The sequence below is a fragment of the Orcinus orca genome, chromosome 20 (assembly GCF_937001465.1).
Source record: "Orcinus orca chromosome 20, mOrcOrc1.1, whole genome shotgun sequence".
In the NCBI taxonomy this organism is placed as follows: domain Eukaryota; kingdom Metazoa; phylum Chordata; class Mammalia; order Artiodactyla; family Delphinidae; genus Orcinus; species Orcinus orca.
Window position 1 is genome coordinate 11,543,087 of NC_064578.1, and position 22,722 is coordinate 11,565,808.

At 38.6% G+C, this 22,722-nt stretch overlaps 1 protein-coding gene across 2 annotated transcripts in view; it reads right to left on the bottom strand.

The window, feature by feature from the left end:
* The window catches only part of CNTNAP4 (contactin associated protein family member 4), a 265,641-nt gene extending 245,313 nt beyond the window's left edge, over positions 1 to 20,328 (bottom strand). The window contains exon 1 of one of the 2 annotated variants that reach the window (XR_007474456.1): positions 19,905 to 20,328. Coding sequence is in view for 1 of the 2 variants with exons in the window: in XM_004280676.3 (XP_004280724.2) it covers positions 19,905 to 20,232 (328 nt within the window). In the remaining variant the exon portion in view is untranslated. The remainder of the gene's footprint in view (positions 1 to 19,904) is intronic. The other variant, XM_004280676.3, reaches the window with a different exon arrangement.
* Positions 20,329 to 22,722: the final 2,394 nt, after the last annotated feature.

Genomic DNA, 22,722 nt, shown 5'->3' on the forward strand with positions numbered 1-22,722 from the left:
GCGGGCCTCTCACTGTTGTGGCCTCTCCCGCTGCGGAGCACAGGCTCCAGACGCGCAGGCTCAGCGGCCATGGCTCACGGGCCCAGCCGCTCCGCGGCATGTGGGATCTTCCCGGACCGGGGCACGAACCCGTGTCCCCTGCATCGGCAGGCTGACTCTCAACCACTGCGCCACCAGGGAAGCCCTAATTTAATTTTTTGAAGATAAAACACTGTAAAAACTGAAATTAAAAATCTCTACCATGTTTAGAGAACATTGAGTCACAGTCAGGTAAGATGAATCAGTATAATACAAACTTCACATGACTATCATTTCTGCCCTACCTACTCCTCCCCAATCCATAATCAGTATTAAAAGCCCACCACTTTGCTTGATAAGAGAAAGCCTGAGGGTCTGCATATCAGATAATGTCCCCATTGATGGCAGTGTGATCCTGGAGATGGTTTACGAGCCAGTTGGCCAATATCCCTGCAAACAACTGGGCCCTTGGAGAGCAAATGGCTACAGCCACCTCATTACTTCCAGGAATGTGGTCACTCCACTTACTGGTTTTCTGCCTTAATTTCAGATTCTACTGAATTTCTCCACTTGGTTGGGCGCTAGAACTGAGGCTCTGGCTGCTTCCCAGCACTGGCTCCCTTCCTACTCCCACACGCATCTGACGGGGAAATCTAAATAATCTAATTGCCACGCATAAAACCTGGACCGTTCGTTCTAAATTCATTTTCAACTCTGCTTGCCCCCATCCCATCAACCCTTCTTATGAACGCTACAGGACTATTACATTTTGGTTAAACTCCGCTATTACAGTTTGATTAAACTAGCAGTTCTATTCAGGTTCCACTGCTCTGTGCCACTGCTGAGACCGTCAGCTTGGAACGGCCTCTGTACAAGGAGCCATTAGCTGACCTCCTTGGGCTCAACTGTCCTCCTTGTCGTCCTGGCACCCTGTATAAGCCTCTTGCACAGTAAGTAAAACAACACATTGAAATTCTGTGTTCACACGTTTCTTGTCCCCGTCTAAATGCTCAGCCGCAAAGTGTAGTTGAAAAGCCTCCACCTTTCTGGCTGTGACAGTAAAACGAAAGGAAAGCGGTGGATATAGAGATGCTGAAGAAGGAAGAATGAGTAATTTGTGACCGCTCGAAGAGATCGGTGAAGGTAGCAGAGAAATAAAAGTGTCTTGAAGGGTCTCTGAGTATAGGTTATCAGGAAAAGATAACACATTGATCTAAAGAGGACAGACATGATTTCTGCCTTCTAGGTTAGTATCTGATTTATCAGGTCTTGTAGCATGAATAATATTTTTAAAAGAAATATTTAAAACAGACATTTTTTGTACGTTGCAAATGCCAAACAAAATCAGAAGTGGCAAGTTATTTGGAGTCTTTGGGTAGAGGGATCTGTAAACAGCGTGCTGGAGGATTACATATAACCATCAGCAGAGTAAAATATTATCTATTGTCTGTCTATCTATCTATCCCTCTCTGTCATAAATTTCTCAGCTTCTTTTTGTTTAGTAAACTTTGACAAATTTAAGGAATAAAAACCAATTATTTCATAGCCTGAGAACATATATTTCAATTAACCTCGGAGAAGTTTCAGTGATAGATTGAAATCAAGATTTTCCTGTAAAATCACTATCTCATTCTTCAGTACTAAGGATTTAATTTCCATTGTGAAACAACTCATGATATGCATGCACACCTGGAAGAACAGGTCCCTTTTTATTTTTTAAAGGTGCAACATAATAAATGAAATATGTTACTGTGGTTGAGTAAAATATAAATAATCATGATTTATTATAATTCATTTAATAGCTCTAGTTCTTTGCAATGTAGAGCACTAATATGGGTAGGGCACATTCCTATCTAATAGAATTTTGAATGTATGTTTTCTGGTCTTAAGCAAAATTTAAATTAAATAACAGTGTATTACAAATGCTGAAATGTTAAGTGGTCAAGACGAGTTAGCTAAATGGTTATCATCAATTTAAATAGCTTGTTAAAGACCAGTTGCTGATTTTGTTGTACTTGAAATTCTGATGTTCAAAATTCGAAAATATTTTTTTAAAAAGAGCTTTTCTTCTTCTTTTTCATAAATCCTCGAAGTTCACTTATAAATTAGAAAAGGTTATTTCTTTACAACTTTGTTGAGTAAAAACCTTCTGGGTTTTTCTTCATAGCTAGATGTGTCCAGGGGCATATTTTAAAAATGTAACAGTTGCCACTGGAGAGCAACTGTAAGCCTCAAATGTTTCCTGCCACAGACTTTTAAATCTCACAAGATTGTGTAACCCTGTAAAACACACTGGCGGATTAAAGCTCTCTAGAGGGGCAATTACCTTAGCTTTTCTCAATGCTTGAGGTATCAAAGATGGTCAGTATTCAATAGCATTCACCTACAGCTTCTGAATCCTTAGATATAGCAAAAGAAGTGGATTTGAAATTATGAGGCATTTCCAAAAACGGTACAATTAGTACCATTTCTCTCTCTCTCTCTCTTCCATTTTGAGAGCAGAGTCTGTACATCTTTATATACCTGTTTTCTAGCACACGCTTCAACAGGGAAGGCACTTGGTAAATGTCTGTTCAATTACATTGAAGAGCAAGTTGTAAAATTTTAATCAACTTTTGCTTTTCTATTTTGTCTAGGTCTTCTTTTTACACATCAAGTGACAGATACTTCAACCCAGACTGTATTTGTCCTGAAGCCTTTAAACAACCCAACTAAAGGAATTCAACCTTTTGTCAGAAGGAGCAAGTATTGAATCTCTACTTTCTAAGACATCTGGGTGGGGTGGGGGTAGATATTTGAGTGGGAGACAGGAAAACATAGTTATCAGTGATGCGGAAGAACAGTCCACAAAACCTTCGATTCAGGTTATATTCCTGTTCCTGCCAAAAATAAGAGATGTCATTAAAATGTAACAACATGCGATGCCAGAAAGTACTCTGTGTGAGCCTTATTTCAGACAGGTGTTACTCAGTATACCACCATGGCATGGATTTTTATAAAATATTGCATTATACATACCACACACAATCTCAAAAAATTCAAATATGATCCTTTGTAAACAGAGTGGGGAAGAGAATGAAAAACTAAAGGAAACAAATATAAATGAATTAAAATTCCTTATTCAGAAAGAAAGCTACATACAAAAAGCATATCACACTTTTTAGAATACAAACACAATTATAATAAAGCAAAAGTAAAAGCCAATAACTGGAATTGGCTCTTCCTCGACCTCACGTATCTCTACATTCAATCAATCATGACATTCTGTCAGTCTTACATGTTCACACGGAACAAGTCTGTCTCCACTGTCACTGTCTCAATTTATAGCTCTTATTACTTCTTACAGGAATTAATTCACTCGCTACATATCGGATTCTGTGTTCCCAAGACAGACTCTATTCCCCTTCCCTCATCATTCCTTCCTTCATATTGCCAAGAGTTTTAACTTTACAAAAGACAGATCTAATCTATGTCACACACGTGTACATATAACACTTCTAACAATAAGATGATCCCCTAGAGAGTATCAGTACTTAGGTCTTTGCTTTACATATAAGCCTCATGACCTGGGATGCTTCCTGACTGTTTCTTTAGTTTCACCTGCTGCCACTCCTCACTTTCAGCCAGTCCTTCTAGACTCCCTGTAGTGCCTTCCAATGCTCCACGCTTTGCGAGGCTCCTTCAGACTGGAACGTGCTTCCCCCTACTTCCCCCTCCTGGCTCTTCTGTTTGTCCAAGAAATAGCTTTCTCTGGTGTTCTGCCTATAACCAGCCCAGAAGCCTTGTATTCCTCTCTCTCATCATGGCGATCACACTGCTGTGCTTTTCTACAGAACTAGAAAGTGGCAATGTTGAGCTTTAAGCCCAGGGTGGGCTAGATAACAGTTAGCCAAAACAGCAACTGAGCACGTTGCGTGTAATAGAACTAACCACCCTATAAGCACCCTGAATAGTACTGTACATTTTCTTGTAAGAAAATCAAAACCTTAGGCATAAAATATGATCTCAAAAGCCTTTAAGTATCTGGGAGTCAAAACTTCCATTCTCAACTGTTAGCAAGAAGTTACCGATTCTGACAATTGTAACATTTCAAAGCCACTGATGCTGCAGACATGTGTAATGATAGGTAGCACAGTGTAGAGGCTTACTAAATATCTGCTGAGTGAATAAATGAATAAAAGGAGCAGAGTAAGGTAGAAGCCCAGGAAGCCTCAAAAATGATAAGAGTAAGGAACACTTTAATAGACTGAATAAACAATCACCCCACCCAGTGAAAAGTAATTGTTTGTATGAAACCAAATACATCCAGGCAATGTAAACATTATTTCACTAAGAATTTTTATAATATTCTCAGTTGGTATTTCTTCTTTCTTTCTTAGGTATAATTCTCTAACGCATCAGTGCCAAGTGAAAAATAACCAGAGTCCCAATGAGTGCAATTATGGGGTTCATTTAATATGGGACATATTCACCTGGTATAATTCATGGGGATAAATTTCCAAACTCATAGTGAAAACTATAATAACTCATCTTATATCAACTCTAGTAATATTACTGGTCATATACTGATTTTTAAAGGAAATGAGAGGAAACATATAGGTTACCAAATAAATCAGCATGGCGTTACATCAGGAATCTAGATTGAAGTGAAGTGTGTATCACAGCCTGCTTTTCATTTGAATTACTTTAAGTCATGTCTTTCTGTCTTCCCCAAATGGTTTGGGGTCCCTGAGTGGCAGGGATTTATGATTTTTACCCCACTAGCCTGACTAGGAAAAAAACTCACGTGTCGTTTTAGCGGTTGAGTAGATGGATGGATAATTTACCTACCACACTCACCCTCCAAAATATAGAAACTCCAGCGTAACTCTGATATTTCTTTTGCTGCGCATCACACTGGAAGCTCACTTAGAAAATAAGCAGAACCCCTGCAATGGCAACTGTTGGACAGATAGGTACTTACTCTGTTTATATCTCTTACTTTTAGAAGAATGTAAGGCTTAAGAAATTCTTGTTGAAGAAGAAGGAGATTACTTGAATTAGCTCTATGTGTATTAAATAAATTTAATTAATTAATTTTTTTAAAAAAAGTCTTGTTGAACATAAAGAGTAAAGACTGATCACAACCTTCAGTCCCAGCCACTCTGCTAAAAATGCTACATTCAGTTCTGGGCATCAATTGTATCTTTTAATTAAAAAAAAATCAAAACAGCGCATTAGAGAAGATGCAATAAATTTCAACTCTCGGATTAGCCATTTGCTTGCGGTATTTCACCTCGTATTTGACTAGCAGGTGAAATTAAATACATTTCTTTTCAACAATATCCAATTAGTTCCAAGCATAGAGCCTTAAAACTGTGAAGATATACTTTGTGAAAGGTTGCCTTAAGTGCAGTCACAGAAGTCCACCTAAAAAAGTGGATTGTACAAATTAAGAAGAAATTCATTTCAGAACCAATTAATTAATGCCCTAGGAAATCGTTTTCCCTTAATATTTTTTACTCGTGTGATTGGGAAGATAGAAAGAAAACTAGAAAGCATTCAATATTGTTATACCTAGAACTAGAAAGCTCATGAATATTGTTATATCAAAGATAATATTGAAGACTTCCCTGGTGGTGCAGTGGTTAAGAATCCACCTGCCAATGCAGCGGACATAGGTTTGAGCCCTGGTCCGGGAAGATCCCACATGCTGCGGAGCAACTAAGTCTGTGCGCCACAACTACTGAGCCTGCGCTCTAGAGCCCAAGAGCCACAACTACTGAGCCCTCGTGACACAACTACTGAAGCCCGTGCGCCTTGAGCCCGTGCTCCACAACAAGAGAAGCCACTGCAAGGAGAAACCCGCGCACTGCAACGAAGAGTAGCCCCCGCTCACCACAACTAGAAATAGCCCGCGTGCAGCAATGCAGACCCAATGCAGCCAAAACTAAATTAATAAAATTAATTAAAAAAATAATAATACTGGGGCTTCCCTGGTGGCGCAGTGGTTGAGAGTCCGCCTGCCGATGCAGGGGACGCGGGTTCGTGCCCTGGTCCGGGAAGATCCCACATGGCCGCTGAGCCTGTGCGTCCGGAGCCTGTGCTCCGGAACGGGAGAGGCCACAGCAGTGAGAGGCCCGCGTACCACACACACACACAAAAAATAATAATACTGAAATGGTGTTCTCATTGATTTTTTCGATAGAGCAAATTTTTAAGGTGTAGTGTATTGCTCGTGCAGAGTAACGAGGAAATATTAAAGAGAGCTGAGCTAGATGAATGGGGTCAGTAGTCAAAGAAAAAGTGAGACACAAAGTGCTCTGAATGTCTCTGATATTTTTCTTTTTCAGAAAGAGATTGGGATTAATGAACACCATTCAAAGGCATATCAGATATTTCACAGAATCATATCCACTCTGGGAGACTGGCTCAAGGGGTATTGGTCCTGGTTTAGCTGTGGAAACAGAGTTCTCATTCAAAATTGTAAATCTGAAGTTTTTCTTTTTCACTGTGATCTTCATTAAATACAGGTTGCTTTTCCTGATTAAGGAGGGAATAAAAGTAGGGAGGAATACTAATCTGTTTTGTTGAGATGTTGAAATTTTTCTCAAAAAGATGGAAGAAAAAATTTTTTTTAAAGGAAGACAAAACCGGAAGACACCAGAAAGAAATCAAAATCAGTACCAAGGGAGGAGTGATATGGCAGTTAAGAGGTTCTTTCCATAAACAGTGACTCATGCCTTCTGGAGAAGACACTAGGCTCATGATTACAACTGAAAACCTGCACTTGCAGCCGCCCATCAGAGGCCACGGGCACCAAGCTCCTGAGAGACACACACGTAGGGATGATCGGTGATGCTGCTGAGGGCTATAGAGACGAGACGGCTGTGTGTGTAACTGACAAGACCAATGGATGAGTGAGCAGGTTTCCTGGAGGGTGACAGATGTGCTTCTGCGATCTGTCGAGTGTGGCAATCTCTACCCACCACCTCTGATTCATGTTTGAACAAATGATACAACCGGAAGAGACACAAGAACCATCTTTAAGTGTTATAAGTTCTTGAGCAGGAAAGGGAAGGGTGTAGACAGTTATTGTGTTAAATTTCTCCTTCCAAAATAAATTTAGGTTTTCACTAAAGTGGGGCAAAGACAATTGAACACTTCATGACACTGACATGTGTAAATGGCTTAAGATCCTGTGATCTTAGAGAATTACAGGAATCTTAAGATAGCCATATACTAGAAACAGACACTGGTAGACTGAGAAACTTTAAAAATAAATCAGTGAACAACCAATTGGTTCTTAACGTTTAAATAAGAGCATATCCACTTGAAAAGTTACGAAGAACCATTTAAAAAGACAAAGAATATTTAGCCACAAGAGAAATGCACTGGAGATGATGGAAAAGCATGCATAAGAGAAAACACTGGTGTGAACAGATGCTACATTAAGATTGAGTGAAACAATATATGGCGAACATCTGTCCCAGTTCCCAATACTAGGAGAGCATTCTACAAATTTTAAATTAGACAAATTTTAAATTGAATTTAAAGAAGTTATTAGAATGATGATTGTTCATTTGTTTTACCTACGCTGTGTTTGGTTGGTTTTGGCTTGACAAAGAAAGCATCCCAGGGAATAAAGGGAGAATCTGCGTGCTCTGGGTTTTACAGATTAGAAGTGGAAAAGTGCCAGAGGAAACAAACTGCAAAATCAACTTTTGGGAAGGGGACATGAGAAACACAGGAAGCAAATCACAACACAACTGGAACTCGGTAACATAAAGGAGAAAAGAATTTGGAGGGGGATAGCGGGGTGTCAGAAACTCTCTGGCAGAAGCAGTTAGAGAGCACCAGGCCCAGATAAAAGGAAAGAGAGAAGGGTCAGGGAGTGCAAGCGTCTGTGGCAACCAGGCAGTGGGGGTTAGCGGAGGAGCACACTGCGCGCGATCCCAGCAACGCCTCTGAGGAAGGGGTCCATCAGAAGACAGCTTAAAAAAACTTGTAAGATGACTTCACTCACTTGACAGGTTTCAATAGGTCAGAGCAATATCTGTCTCAAATACCAAGAGAAGATACGTTTTATTCAGGCAGTTGAAACAGGGAGAGCACTTCCTATGGACTGAATTATGTACACCACCCCACCCCTCCCCCAAATTCATACACTGAAGTCTTAACCCGCCATGTGACTGCGTTTGGAGATAGGGCCTTTCAGGAGGTAATTAAGGTTGAATGAGAGCATAAGGGTGGGGCCCTAACGGAATGGGGCTGCTGGCCTTATAAGAAGAGGAAGGGACATACCAGAGAGCTCCCTTTCTGACTGATCACTCACAGAGGAAAAGCCATGTGAGACAGTGAGAAGGTGGCCATCTACAGGCCAGGAAGCGAGGTGTCACCAGGTATCAACCCAGCTGGCACCTTGATCTTTCATTTCCAGCCTCTAGAAATTTGAGAAAATAAATTTCTGTTGTTTAAGCCACCTAGTCTGGGCCATTTTGTTATGACAACCCTAGCAGACTAATACAGCACCCAAAGGGAGCGTATTCCTGACCATGGGGAAGGAGAGGGGTTTCACAGAGGCAAGAAACAAAATTGCAGAGTGCCTTGGTCTGGCACTGTTGCAATCTTGCAGAAAGGAGCTGGTTTTTCTTTGTGATTTGAGCTGTTCCAGCCCCTTAGAACCTGTTCCTGGAAGTATCGACTCAAAGAAGGAATTTAGACAGAATGGATAGGTCCTTGGGTATCAGTGAGCAAGGGTAGGGAGTTGTCGGTGGAACTCAGAGGAGAAAAAGTTACACTTATATATACACTGGGTGACGTCTGATACTTTACTTCAACTCGTAAGGAAGAGCTTGTTGATAAAATACAAGTGACAGAATCCTTGGAAGAAAACGGGCACATTACCTTGTAATTTATCACACCAGGGAGGGAACCCTGAAAACAGGCAAGTGTGGGTTCTAATACTCAGGGGAGGTGCTCTTAAAGGCTCACGGAGAAGATGAGTGTATTCCATTTCAAAGAGCAATGGCTTTGGCATCATGAAAGTTGGGTTCAAATCCCAGGTTACCCTTCCTTACTCAGTGGCTTTGGAAATACCTCCTACCTCCTAAAGTTCAGTTTCCTAGTTTGTAAAATAGTGATAATAATGTCTGCCCTCCAGGCCTGTGAGGTACACTCCACCACCTTAGAGTCCACAGAGACCAATGCAAAAGGAATATTTCTCAATATTAATGATAACATATGTCATGTGTGGAAAGCTATGAACTATAAAATAATAGCAATGAAAGTCCCAAATGTTTACCATGAGGAGGAATAAACATGAGAGGAATCTTTAAAAAATGATGACATTTTACAAGAAAATAATCTTTAAAAATGTGTGCAATTAAAAGAGGAATATAGGGCTTCCCTGGTGGCACAGTGGTTGAGAGTCCGCCTGCCGATGCAGGGGACACGGGTTCGTGCCCCGGTCCGGGAAGGTCCCACATGCCGCGGAGCGGCTGGGACCGTGAGCCATGGCCGCTGAGCCTGCGCTTCCAGAGCCTGTGCTCCGCAACAGGAGAGGCCACAACAGTGAGAGGCCCACGTACCGCAAAAAAAAAAAAAAAAAAAAGACCAGGTGACAGAGGCTAGAGGACACTTGCAGGGGGGCAGGTTTGTCAGGGAGAAAAAGCAATTAAAACAGACGAAAGGGGAAATATAAGCAAATTCAGAGGAGGAAGATATTTGTTTGCTACGCTAATAAGTTTGGACTTAATATACACCTAACAATGAAATACAGCTGAGACAAGACTCGCTTTCGTTTTGATGAAAACCTTAAACATTGATTAAAAACATCAATTCATTATGTCAGACACCTAAAAATATGATATATGTGTAGTATTTAAAAATACCGCATGAGTCACAGGAAGTAGTGAGGGAGGAAGGGGACAGCTGCCTCGCAGGTCTCTCAGCCAAATCAACCCTGGCAATCGCAGAGATGACAGATGCCACAGCCAGATCATCCTCAAACCCAGGGAAGTGATCACGGAAGGCTCAGTTCTGCTAACTCAGAAAAAGAGGGCGCTGCTGGCATCTTCTCTAGAGAATGTGTCAGTGATTAATGATACTACATACAGTCTTCTCATACTAATCTGTTTCATATTGAGATTTGTATATATAATTTTATATATATATATATATCATAGAGAGAGAGAGAAAGAGGGGGAGAGAGAGAGAGACAAGGCAAGCACATATCAAGGCTTTTAAGAGATGAATATGATCATTTACAAGGCTACACCGGCAAATGACTCAGTTTTATGCATCAAGCATAGAAAATTATTGTGATCATAATTTTATTCTTAGTACCTAAAATTCTACATCATATTTTTGGTAGCCTCCTTTTTCCATTTCTGTAGTAGGCATTTGACTATGAAATATTTTATCATATTCCATTTTGTGATTAGATCCTATAGGTTGCTATGAATTTAAGAAACCAAAAGTTATCTTCAGTGTTTGCTCTTTGCTTCCTACATGTATGCTATTTCTTTTCCCGAATTTTCTCTCTTTTGCGTGTTTTAGGAAGGACTACACATCTTATGATACTTGAAGTTGTGTTATGACATTTTACAAGGCGCATGATGTTTTCTTAACAGTGTTATAATACAGGCTCATGCTAAAGTACAACAGTTCAAATAAGCACGGAAATCATACTCACAATGGAACAAAAGAGCCTAATTGAGCAGCTTTATAACCTTGTACGGAATTCCCTCACCACCACTTTAGATAGAATTGCTTTTATTTTAGCAATGTTCTTTTAATTAAGTCCTAAACATCTAAAACATGGCAAATGTAAACATGTATTATAAATCCTTAATTATGAGGATTGCTGAGCATTCATGCAGCTTTCTGCCTTGGAGATAGATTCTTTTTGTTCAAAATCCGCCAAAATTGAGACATAAAAGTGAATGGATGTGAAAAATGCAAAACTTTGTTTAGAATGCCCTTCTCCTGGTAGCAGTATCACTTTACCACATTGTCTTCAAGAGTTAAATTATGTTTCAATTTATCTAGCGGCTTTTAAGTCAAAACCTCTCCTGTCATTTTCTGCCTTTGTTGCCATATTCAGAAAGACTAGCACCCCGAGACTGACTAGAAGTTGAATTAACTATTGGGGATCCTGAGGTCTTCATGGCCTTTGCCTAGAAAATAAAGCACTTTGGGATCAGAAAAGGGCAACACTGTCCCTCTGCTTGGGATGAGTTTAAACTGGATCCAGAAAGACCTCTTGCTATTTTTAATCCCACATACTGTTTTAAAACTATACAGGAGACTATTCTGGTATAGTAGCAATAAAATAAAAATCTTATTATGTATCTCAACAATACTTAATTGAAAATGTGCCACCCAGGGGATTGTCTTCCATTTCTCTGCCGACATGGCCTGTTTCCCAGTCCCTATCCACAGTGTCTTCCAACATATGCATGCATGCTCGCGTGCACACACGCATACACAGACACACACACTGACAGCTTCCTCTCAGCAATTCATTTCCCTCACAGACCACTTTGCATTTAGTTCCTTTCTTCTGTTTGGTTATCTACTGATGAACATATCTTAAAAGACAAACACATATCAATATCTTTGAAAACCAAAGACAAGTCTTGAAGATCTAAATACATATTCAATCTTTTAGAACAAAGCTGTTAGTCCAGAGAGAAACTGAACTTTCTCAAATTTTCTCAAAAATCTCTCTTTTGGGTCTGATACACAAAGGTAATTGGTTTACATTAACAGGAAAATGTGGGGTTCTCAGCTATGGGCCACAGGGTCAAATGTCTGTTCATTGCCATCCAAGCATCTCCCAACTCCAAGACTTGCAACAAATTCCTAGGAGAGTTTATCAATGCCCTTCAACAGACATTCAAAAAATATCTCTCGGGACTTCCCTGGTGGCACAGTGGTCAAGACTCCACGCCAGTGCAGGGGGCCCAGGTTCGATCCCTGGCCAGGGAACTAGATCCCACATGCATGCCTCAACTAAGAGTTCGTGAGCCACAACTAAGGAGCCTGCCTGCCGCAACCAAGACCCAGCGTGAGCAAATAAATAAATAAAGTTTTTTAAAAAATCTCTCTGTAGGTTATAACTTCAGAGTAACTCTGAATTAACGAAATTACAGGTTGTAGTTTGTCTTAAAACTATACAATAAATGTAATTTAGGAAAGCAGTTGAATTTATATATTCACATACTATTTCTAAACTAATATCGACCTGTGACCTCACTTGTAAGTACCATATTTGCCAGTGAGGGAAAAAAAATGGTTCCAGAAACAAATATGTTTTTTATAATTTAGAAACACATAACATCTTATTCTAGAGCACTGCCAAGTAATAAGAGGTACTCACTAAAAAAAGTAATTAGAGCTGTAGGACAACTGATACATATCACACCCTTTTTTTCCTTTGTGATTTAAAAAACTTAGAGGTAAATTTCTTCACTGTTCTATTAAATACTTATAGCATAAAAAAATTTATAGTTACTAATTTTAAACTACTTAAAATGTCAAATGTTTTTAGGCTGCACTCACTTTTCCAATTATTACATTGGAATGACTCATTAACTGTAACATAAATGGGCTCATTTTTACCTCCTTTTATGCTATTTCTCTGGTTTTATGACCAGAGTACCACTTTTCCGTGAACCATGACGAAAATGCACTGGGAGAAAAAAAAAAATGAAGCACACACTCTTTCTCTTCCAAATACCAACTCACCTCAGAAGAATTGAAGTAATAATGACAATCTGTAATGTATTTTGCATGTACATTCTTTACCAGTAAGTAATACTGTAGTTTCAGGTACCATGTATGTGAATACCTTGGCAAAAGACATGCTTGCAAAAACTTTATCCTCTGAAAGTCAATTGGGAAACAAAAATATCTTTACTTGTGTTAGTAGCATATCAGATATGGTGTTTACCAACACAGAGGCACCAAGACCCTGGAGTGAGCAGCACCGTGGAAGGTCTAAATTCACAGATTATAAACAAGGAATGATAGTTCTAGAAGTCAAATAAATAAACACATGTATACATACATGTCTAACTGAAGCACACAGCCAGACAACGACAGCCTTAGAACTCCTTGAAAAAATTCAAATGCTGGAATCCCAGACATCAAAATTTCTCCCAAAAAGTAACTAAGAAGATAATCCAATGGTCAATGACATCTTGATTATTTAGAAATGCATTTATTGTAACTTAGTCTTATGGGTAAACTATCCATTATTCCTCAAGAAATTTTAAACTTTAAAAAAAAAAACTCAAAGACTTCAAATTAAATATTAATATTGTGGGTGAATTATTCATTTAAGTATATTCAGTTAATTGAGGCTTTTTGATGAGTTCATTCTTCCTTTAAGGACTTTCAGTGATAAACACAAGTTCTTCTAAAGCTCCATAATTTTTTGTCTGCATTTAGTTTAGGGCATTTATTTCTCTTTCTGAGATTTTCCTTTTTATAGGGACCCAAATCAAACTGACCTTAGCATGTGATGCTACAATTCAAGACATGTTTTTAAAGGTCTGTTTGTTAAAGAGTGTTTCTAAAAGTTCCCACCTGAAATACCCATTAAAACAACAATCCATATATTCTATGAGAATTCACCCCACCACCACCAAGAACACAGCTCAATTCACCTCATGATGGTGGTTAATCCATGAAACATCCCCTATTTTAAGCACATATTCTGTGATGGGTCCATCCTTCCTTATCATACAGTTAACTTGAAAAACTGCAATAATTCTAAATAAATAGTAAACAAGTTACTGAGGCCAAGATTTCTGAGTCGATAAAAATGAAAAAATAATTAAGCTAAGCAATAATGGAAACACCAGGCCACTTAAAAAAATCAAACTCTGCATTATTTAATATTTCACCAGAAACAGTCACCTACAAATCTGAATACACATATCTGGGATTTATGTAACAATGCTGGATAAATTCTTATTATTCTTCCTACTATTTTCAGGGCCTGGGTCATTCTGTAAACTTTCAGTCACAACAGAGGAAAGGAAAAGATTTTTTTAAATGGACAGAGAAGAACTTCTCAAATAACCTGACTAGTCAGTGATATGATTCGTAAGTTGACAACATTAAGGCCCCAATACAATTTATCTAAGGTAAAGGAGATTCAGATTCTAAATACAGTATCAAATTGTGACAAAGCGGTGTTTGCAAAGCAAGACTGATATTCTATTGTAAAAAAGTTCAGAACCATGTAATGCAAGTGTCACGATACTTTATCATCTATTTACCATGGAGAGTCATGAATCCCATCATCATTCTCGTCCACCCAGAATAAGTCACATTAAGTAAGCTACATGAGACGGTCCTAGGCTGTCTTTGATCTGGAAATTGGTCTTTTGATAAGACAGAAATCTTCATTAGTTCTGCACCATTGTAAACACTATTATGAAAGATAAATCATTTTAACATATGGCCATTTATTTTGGGGAAAAAATGCTACAGTGAAATTTCAAGGAAAAGAATTTTTAAAATATTATATCGTATCATATTTTTTAACTTAAACTTCTAAAAAAAACACTGTAGTAAAGAGTGTAATGTAAATAAAATGAGGCCACTCATCAGTTCTTGGAAATGAAAATTAAATACAATTCCAAATGGACAAGGCATTTACATAAAAATTAATTATCTTGGCATGAGTAGGTAAAAGGTACCTGCTTAATTATTATGAATTATCAGTGGGCAGGGCTTAAGTGAAAATCTATTTTTCAATTTATTCTAGAAAGTTTGCCAATTTCAGAATTTTTAGGAAGCTGCTACTGTAAAAGTCATAGGGACAAGGGCATTCTTCCAGTAAGATGATTTACTTCATCCAATCAGTGATTTCAGATGCATGTTCCTTATTAGTATGGAGTGGAATATTTTACACTCATGAACGTATAAAATAACAACAGAATTTTCATTCAATATATCTAAGCTGCAATTACGTATACACTTTATTGAACTTCTTATACTAAGGGGATTACTTGAGATTGAAAGTGTCTCTTTAGCAGCCAAGACTGCTGAAACTTTGCAAATAGTTATAAATAATTCATACGCATGGAAATAACAAGATTTCTGAAGAATAGTGTCTTTAAGAAGACACATATGAAGAAGATGCTAATAAAGGCTTCTTCTGTTATAGCTCCTGGCAATTGTAGCACTACCTTCAGCACTTCAATCCCTGAGGAATATATTTGCGTGCTAAATAAAGACTAAATTTTATCATAGCAGTATATAATTTATCTACTATCCAAGTCACATCATGATATTACATTGTGTATTATTTAAGTCAAGGTCAATGAACTTTTTCTATGAAGAGCTAGAGAGTAAAGAATGTTAATTAGGTCCTTGTATAACAAGGAAATCAAATTTAAGATACTTTTATTGATAAAATTAAAAATATAAAAATAATTGAGTATAAATTTTTGCCATACAGGTCTACTAACGAGAAGAATGAACTAAAATTTGAATTTCATATAATCGTTTTATGCCACAAAGAATTCTTCATTTAATTTTTTTCAAACATTTCAAAATGCAGTAAATCAACTATACCCCAATAAAAATTAATTTGAAAAAATTTGAAAAAAATGTAAGAACCATTCTTACTTAGCTCACAGGCTACTACACAAAACAGGCAGTGGGCTAGACCTGACCCATGGACCATATTTTACCAACCTCTGAACTAAGTATTACATTATCTTACAAGTGACATTATATAATTCTATTAATTTGTTTTCACTGAAAAGGTAAATTAATTCAATCTTGATATAGAGATTGGCTTCCATGAAGGAATTGTTTACATATGATACAAATTCTGAAATTAATTTTAGAAGACATAAAAATGTTTTTTACTTAGGTTAAGCACTAGGGATCACATGGAAGTCCTGTGTTCGATTCCTTGTTGGCTATGAGCTGTGTTATCTCCATAGCTGGAGGCTGCCCTTATCAGAAATGATTTGGGATGCATACTATCAGGAAAGGGGAGAACGCACCAATTGATGAAAACAAATCAGTATTGCTGTTAGACAAGTGAGTCAAAGTTCAGGCTCACCTTTATATCCAGAGGTCAGCTACTTATGTATTGCAACTTGTAATTGTATTTTAACAGTACTTTACTGTCTATACTAGTAATTTTTTGCTATGGAAAAGAATTTGGGTGGGGAGGAGGAGGAAAAGAAGAAAGTTTCTAGAAAGAGTACAAGGCTGAATTTGAACAATTTGAGAATCTGTCCAGTAGCATTTAGGTGGCATCCCAGAGCCCACAAGAACGATCATCTACTCAAGTCATTACCTTCAACTTTTGTTAACTTTAACATATTCTTTAGTGCTTCTTTCAGGGTAGATATCAGATACAGCCTTTATTCCAATTATGGAAAAGAAAGCACACAGTGAGAAATTAACTTCTAATTATGTCATTCATAAGCTACTTGTTAAGCATTAAATATTCTCAGTATACCTGAAGCCAGAGAGCTTCCATCACATGATCTGCAAGAGTAAAAATAAAAGCAAAACTCCTTGCTGACTTACACCTTTTCTTCTTTTACAGTGTCCACCCCTCCCCCAACAACATCTTAATGCTCAGAAGGAAACTGTGGGTTCATAAGAGCAATTTAAAAATAAAGGGACTTCCCTGGTGGCGCAGTGGTTAAGACTCCACACTTCCAAGGCAGGGGGCCCAGATTCGAGCCCTGGTCAGGGAACTAGATTCCCACATGCATGCCGCAGCTAAGAGTTCACATGCCACAACTAAGAAGCCCGTAAGCCAACACTAAGGAGCCCACCGGCCACAACTAAGCCCCAGCGCAACCAAAATAAATAAATAAATGAAAATAAATATTTTTTTAATAATTTAAAAAAATAAAGAGGTGACTCCCTTTTCAGTGCATGTATCTTACTAGCAAGTGAAGAAAGCAACAACAGCCTGTGCAGCTTATCAAAGAGCAAGCCCTACTACGAGGATCTGTCTCTAAACTTTCACAGAAGGAACTCTTCAATATAATAACACCTTGACCAGAACAAGGAGGAAAGACCTGGGGCTGGTTCAATGCTTTTGAAATGTCAGGTAGGGTGCTAATAGCCAAAGAATGTGGTCCATTCAACGTTTTTCATCTTTAGTCAGAAGAGGAGTCAGCAGTCACCAAAGCTGTGTAAGCACACGCATCTAGTGGTTTATGCATCTTTATATAAATATATACATATGTTCACACACACACACATAGATACACATGAACATGTATGTGTGTGTGTGTGTTTGCACAGAAACCTTCTAATGTAAACTTACCCTGTTGATTAATTAGATCAACTAACATTCAAATTAAAGTGTACCTAATCCCTGAGCTGTCCCTGGTGTATAAAGTCCTGTCCCGTGTAAGCTTTCATACTGGCGGCCTTGGGCAGTCTTGGGCCGACTCAGTGGATAGCAGATTTGCTCCTGGTGAATCAGCTGTAAATAGAGGGAAAATGTCTTTGTATTCACCCGAGAGACTGACCTTTAATTTCCTTTATTTTTATTCAGTTCTCCCTGACTTTAATATTGGTGTTCAAGATTGATTCCTGTTTTAATATAAAGTTTTGTCCAAAAGAATTACTGGAGCTATTATAATACTTTAAAAACACTTACGGTGGTTGATGGTCACTTGTCACTATGCTGAATTACAACCTTGCTGGTAAACATATAGACTTGTTCCTCCAAAAAAGATACAATACATGGAGTACCATGACTTGGTAATAAGTGCCTTGCTTTCTTTCCCCCCCCCACAAAATACTAATGAAATAAAACTTGGCAAATGAATTTTTTTGTTTTATATCTACTGCTGCAAATCATACTGTCAATGCAATAGTAACAAGAAATTACTAAATGCACCTTTAATTACCTGAAGTCATTTAACTGCATATATGACACTTTAAGAACAGTCAACTCTTAACACATATGGTAACCAAGAATTCCAACTTTAATATTTAAATGTTCCTAATAATTTAAAATGCTATAGGTTCTTTAAGTTAATCAAATGTTTAAAAGAGCATTAAACTACTTCCTGAAGAATAAACCAAGGCTAAAAGAATACAGAATCAGGATTGAAATTTTAAGTGTCAGGAGAGGCCCAGCCAGAGCTAAGCACCCATGAATATTCTGCTCTCCTGAGATCTTCTCAGCAGCTCATCTTTCCTTTGAAGAAGATATATTACAAAGAAGCTATTGAAGGTCGATCTGCCTTTTATTGGACTTCAAGAAAATAAACAAATGTGAACAACTAATAGCCCAGTCAGTCACATCAGTCAATTATAAACTCAAACAGTCAGCATATTGGAAAGACAAGACTGCCTCTAGGCCAGACTTAAGCGCTGCTTTCCTTAAGGGAAGGATGCTTCAAATGATGTGCTTTACATTGTAAGAGTGACCTCTAGCGCTTCCTTTTTTGCTGAACTTCGGTAGTTGGACGATGAATTACTTATGCGTTTTCTACAAAACTTTCTGTGGGGGGGGGTCTGTGTTGTTATTGTTTGTTTGTTGTAATGTGGGTCAAATGCTACTATTACAGCATTCCAAGATTTTGATTAGGTGAAAATATGCACATTTTATTGACTCATGGGATTCTTACACCCCCAAATTAAAACAGAAGCTAAAACACACTGCAGCGTCCGAGTGAAGTTCTCTTCTTTCAGAGTGATAGATATACCACACCATTAAATGAGCTAATGCTGAATGGAAGGATGCAATCACAGTGGCCATTCAATGTAAATGAGCATTTGGCTTGTGCCCGTAAGGTCATTTCTAATGTTCTTCCCACATCAGAGTGCTTTAGCGCGCTCAAGGGATGTACCATAGCAAATGCCTGGTTCCTGGCTTATTTGTGTCCCCCCAAACCTAAACCTGCTTGAAATGTAGTGACATAAATTCCTGACCAGGCCTCATAGCCCTTTCTTGAAAAGCAGATGAGCTTTTCCTTTAAAGTCCAAGAAAGAGAGAAAAAGTTGTATTTGCTGAGTTTGTTGATCATTCATCAGGGAGGGGGAAATTCTCCCCTTCAGAGATTTTAGGCCAAATGTAACTTTTAAAACTTCTTATCTCTAATAAAAAGTGGATGAAGGGACCTCTGTCAAATTATTTTGGATGATACTTAAATTAGAAATAAGGTCTTAATAAATCTTCCCTGGGACCATTAACTCAGAATCAGAATATTCAATCACAAATTTATAAAGTTAAAAATTCAAGAATAATACTTTTGAAAAAAGCACCTAAATGTATTTCTTTAAGCAAGATGTAGGAATCAAGCCCCCGTGTTCAAGTCTCATTCTGGTGGCAGTGAGGACACAATTCCTAATATTGAGGTTCACCTCTACCAATTCTGCCCCTGAATTCTGCAGTATGTTTCAGTTATTATCCTGGCATCATTTTAAAGATGCAGCCAGCTATCAGTCTGCCAAATTGCAAACTTCAGAAATCTAAGCTAATGTAGCATAATGTAAAGTCTGCCAGTTGTTTTCCTGTTAGACATAATTCCAGTAAAATTCAGGAAACCTAAAAAAGGGAAGAAACGAAGACATTCACAGGCTATTCCGTGATTAAGATGACGATTTAATGTTTTACTAGAACTTGAGTGTTCTCAATGAATACACAAAGACAAGAGGACAAGATTCTGCTCGTAGACAAACAGAGAAACGATACTTTGCATATTCTGACCAGACCAAGAGGAAAGACATGTGTAAACCCAGTCGTATTTGCAAGATTTTAAGTGATGCTTCATTTATAGCAATGTGCTTTGCAGCAATTCCAGCTGCAAATAATCATCATAAAAAACAACAGAATTAAAGTTTTGCAGAGAGGCCCCCTTCAAGTTCTAAATCATTTGCTGTATACTTACAGGAATTCCCAGCTAAAACCCTGTTCCAATCTGGAGTAGATAACAGAAGTAGCGTCTTGAGAACAGCTCCGGTGACAGGCCTCATGTTCACATTCATTGGGCTCCCCCAAAAGATCTTGACTGGCTCTCCGAGGGCTCCAGTCCCGCTCTCAGTCTGTCTCCCAGCTCTGTCTGGATTTTCAGCACCTCTGGGTGTCTTGGTCTCTCTACCTCCTCCTCTTCCTTCTCTCTCTCTTTCTCTCTCTCTCTCACACACACACACACAAACACACACACCACAGCCCTGACTGCTCACTGAAAAGCGCTCAGCATCTTTCCGAACGAGCATCCACACTGCCGAGGCCACGCCCACTCCTCGCAGCCGTGGTCCCAGAAATTGGCAGCAGCAGCGTCCCTCCTCCAAATTCACAGCAGCGCTCAGAGCTCCGCCGCCGGGCGCTGCGCTGCTGATGAAAGCTGGACTTGGAGGCGAGGCCTGCCGCGCCTGGGCCTCCTCGGGGCTCCCTCCCCTCTCCTCTATTCTTCAATAATCCTTAACCCTTTTCTCCCCTCTGGAGATGTCCGTGGGGGGAGGGGCGAGGCGGTGGAGCCTCCTGATTTTCTGCCCGTCTTGCCTTCAGCAGAGCCAGTCAACATACTGAGCTAATTCCTGATTATCCGGGAGTGCATCCAGGTAAAATTGTGTTTTGTTTCAAAACAAAAGCATAAAATGAGACAGAAATAACTAAGCAGCATTGGTAAATGGTAGCTAAAACTGTCCTTGGGGAAAATACTTGCTGTTGTTTTTCTCTGTTTATATAAAATTATCCTCTTCAGCTATGGTGCCAGGATTTTATTATGGAAATGCCTCACAAGGAAACAGACATTCCTGTTCGGCAGATATTTAAAATCATCTAGTAATAGTCTGCAAGAAATTAACATTTCTTATTTTAGTGCATCAGGAGTACAAATCCACAAACTGAATGCTTTGGATAGATCTATTTGGATGAATGCTTCAGGCTGTGAATACGCAGTGGCATTCTACAATCCAATTCTTTAATAATAATTCCCAAAAGGCCCCAAAATAAAAATGATGGGATACTGAAGAAAGGGAACCCCCCGCCCAAAACACACACACACACACACACACTCACACCAAACCTCCTAAACAATTTAAAGATGTAATTCAAATGGCCTAAAGGAGAGAGGAGTAAAGTTGAATTCAGAAGATCGCCAGCTACAGAAAAATCACTCTTCGAATGGCTGATCCATGGATATTGCCAGTTCTTGAATAGAATATTGAAGTATTTAAATAATGGAGCTAGTATCACATAATGATAAGTGTATAACATGGTGTCATAGAAGGATAAATAAGCTCTTCAAAATAAATGTCAAGATATTTAACTTAGAATGTGCTAAATTTTATAATAGGAACACTGAGATTCTCAAGCACTTCTTGGTGATAACAAGTAAGAAGAAACATAAGCATTCAGTAGCAGCAGCCTTGCTATAGAATGAATGAAATAAGGGGGAAATGACAGAAGCATTCACCATAAGGGCTAGCTCTTGCCTACAAACAAAGCAGAAGAGATATTTTTAATTTCCCTATTTTGCAGATGAGAAAACAAGAACAGGGAATTTAAATGATTTGAGGAGATCATAGAGTTAGTAAATAAAGCACTGAGGATTGAACTTTGTTTTTCTGACCCCAGTTTTACTGCTCTCACCCTAGGATTTGCTGCCCTTCACATAAGAGTACAGCTCCTTCCTGACCTCTGGCAAAGGCAGTGAAAACCTGAAGCCCTTAAAAAAGAAAAAAAAGCAGAGGAAAAGAAAGGTCACTGTTCGAGTGTTTACTCTGTATTTTTAGGCCTATATCCCTGATTTTGTCATTTTCAAACATAACATGTTAAGCAAAAGCAGATATAAATTGACAATTTCTGTTAAGTAATTATTGAAGGGGATTAAATATTGTTGAACACGTATTATATGCCACTTGTTATCTACTTAAATTATTATAGCAATCTTTGAGGGAAATATCATTGTGCCCATTTAACAGACAAACAGATTGAGCCTCAGCAAAGTTAAGCAGTATGTCCAAAGTGCCACGGCGAGTAGGCTCGGCATTCTGGTCTGCAAAGCTCTGAAAGTATTTCCTTCAATGACTCCACACAGAGGGAACGGGTCTCAGGCTCTCCAGAAGAGAAAAGTTCTCTTTTTCTCTTTTTTTAAATTCTCTTCTTTTCTCCAGAAGAGAAAAAAGTTGTCTTCCTTTTAAAACTTTATACTTAAAATTGTTCCCGTAAAATAAATTAGAGAATGCATTTTATAAGGATCAGTACACGTATCAAAAATGAAAAATAATTGAACCTTTCCTAGCAATAATAACTTCTTTAGGACAAAGTGTAAATTTTCATAGCAACCATTAAAGATGGATTTTTCCATATCAATGGGCTATGGTAATAGAATGAGTTGGAGGCTGGCACTGAATAAAATACCCGAGTATTTCAAGCCATTGCACCGCCAGACCCTGCCTGATGGCCACAGGGGAGAGAGAGCCACATGGACCACATGACGCAGTGGAGAGAGTTTAGACATTATAAACAGAGAAGCCCAGATATGAATTCAGCTTTCACTGTGGTTCTGATTAAATGACTCATTTACTCTGGTCTTCCATTTCCTTTTCTTAAAAAGTAAGAGAATAATGACTAAAGAGCCATTGTGATATAATGTGTGACAACCCCCCACTGAGTGCCTAACACTTAGTGGGTCCGCAGTTACTCACTGGCCTTAGATATCTGCATTCTGACTGTACAGAGTAGTGGTTTGAGCGGGCAGT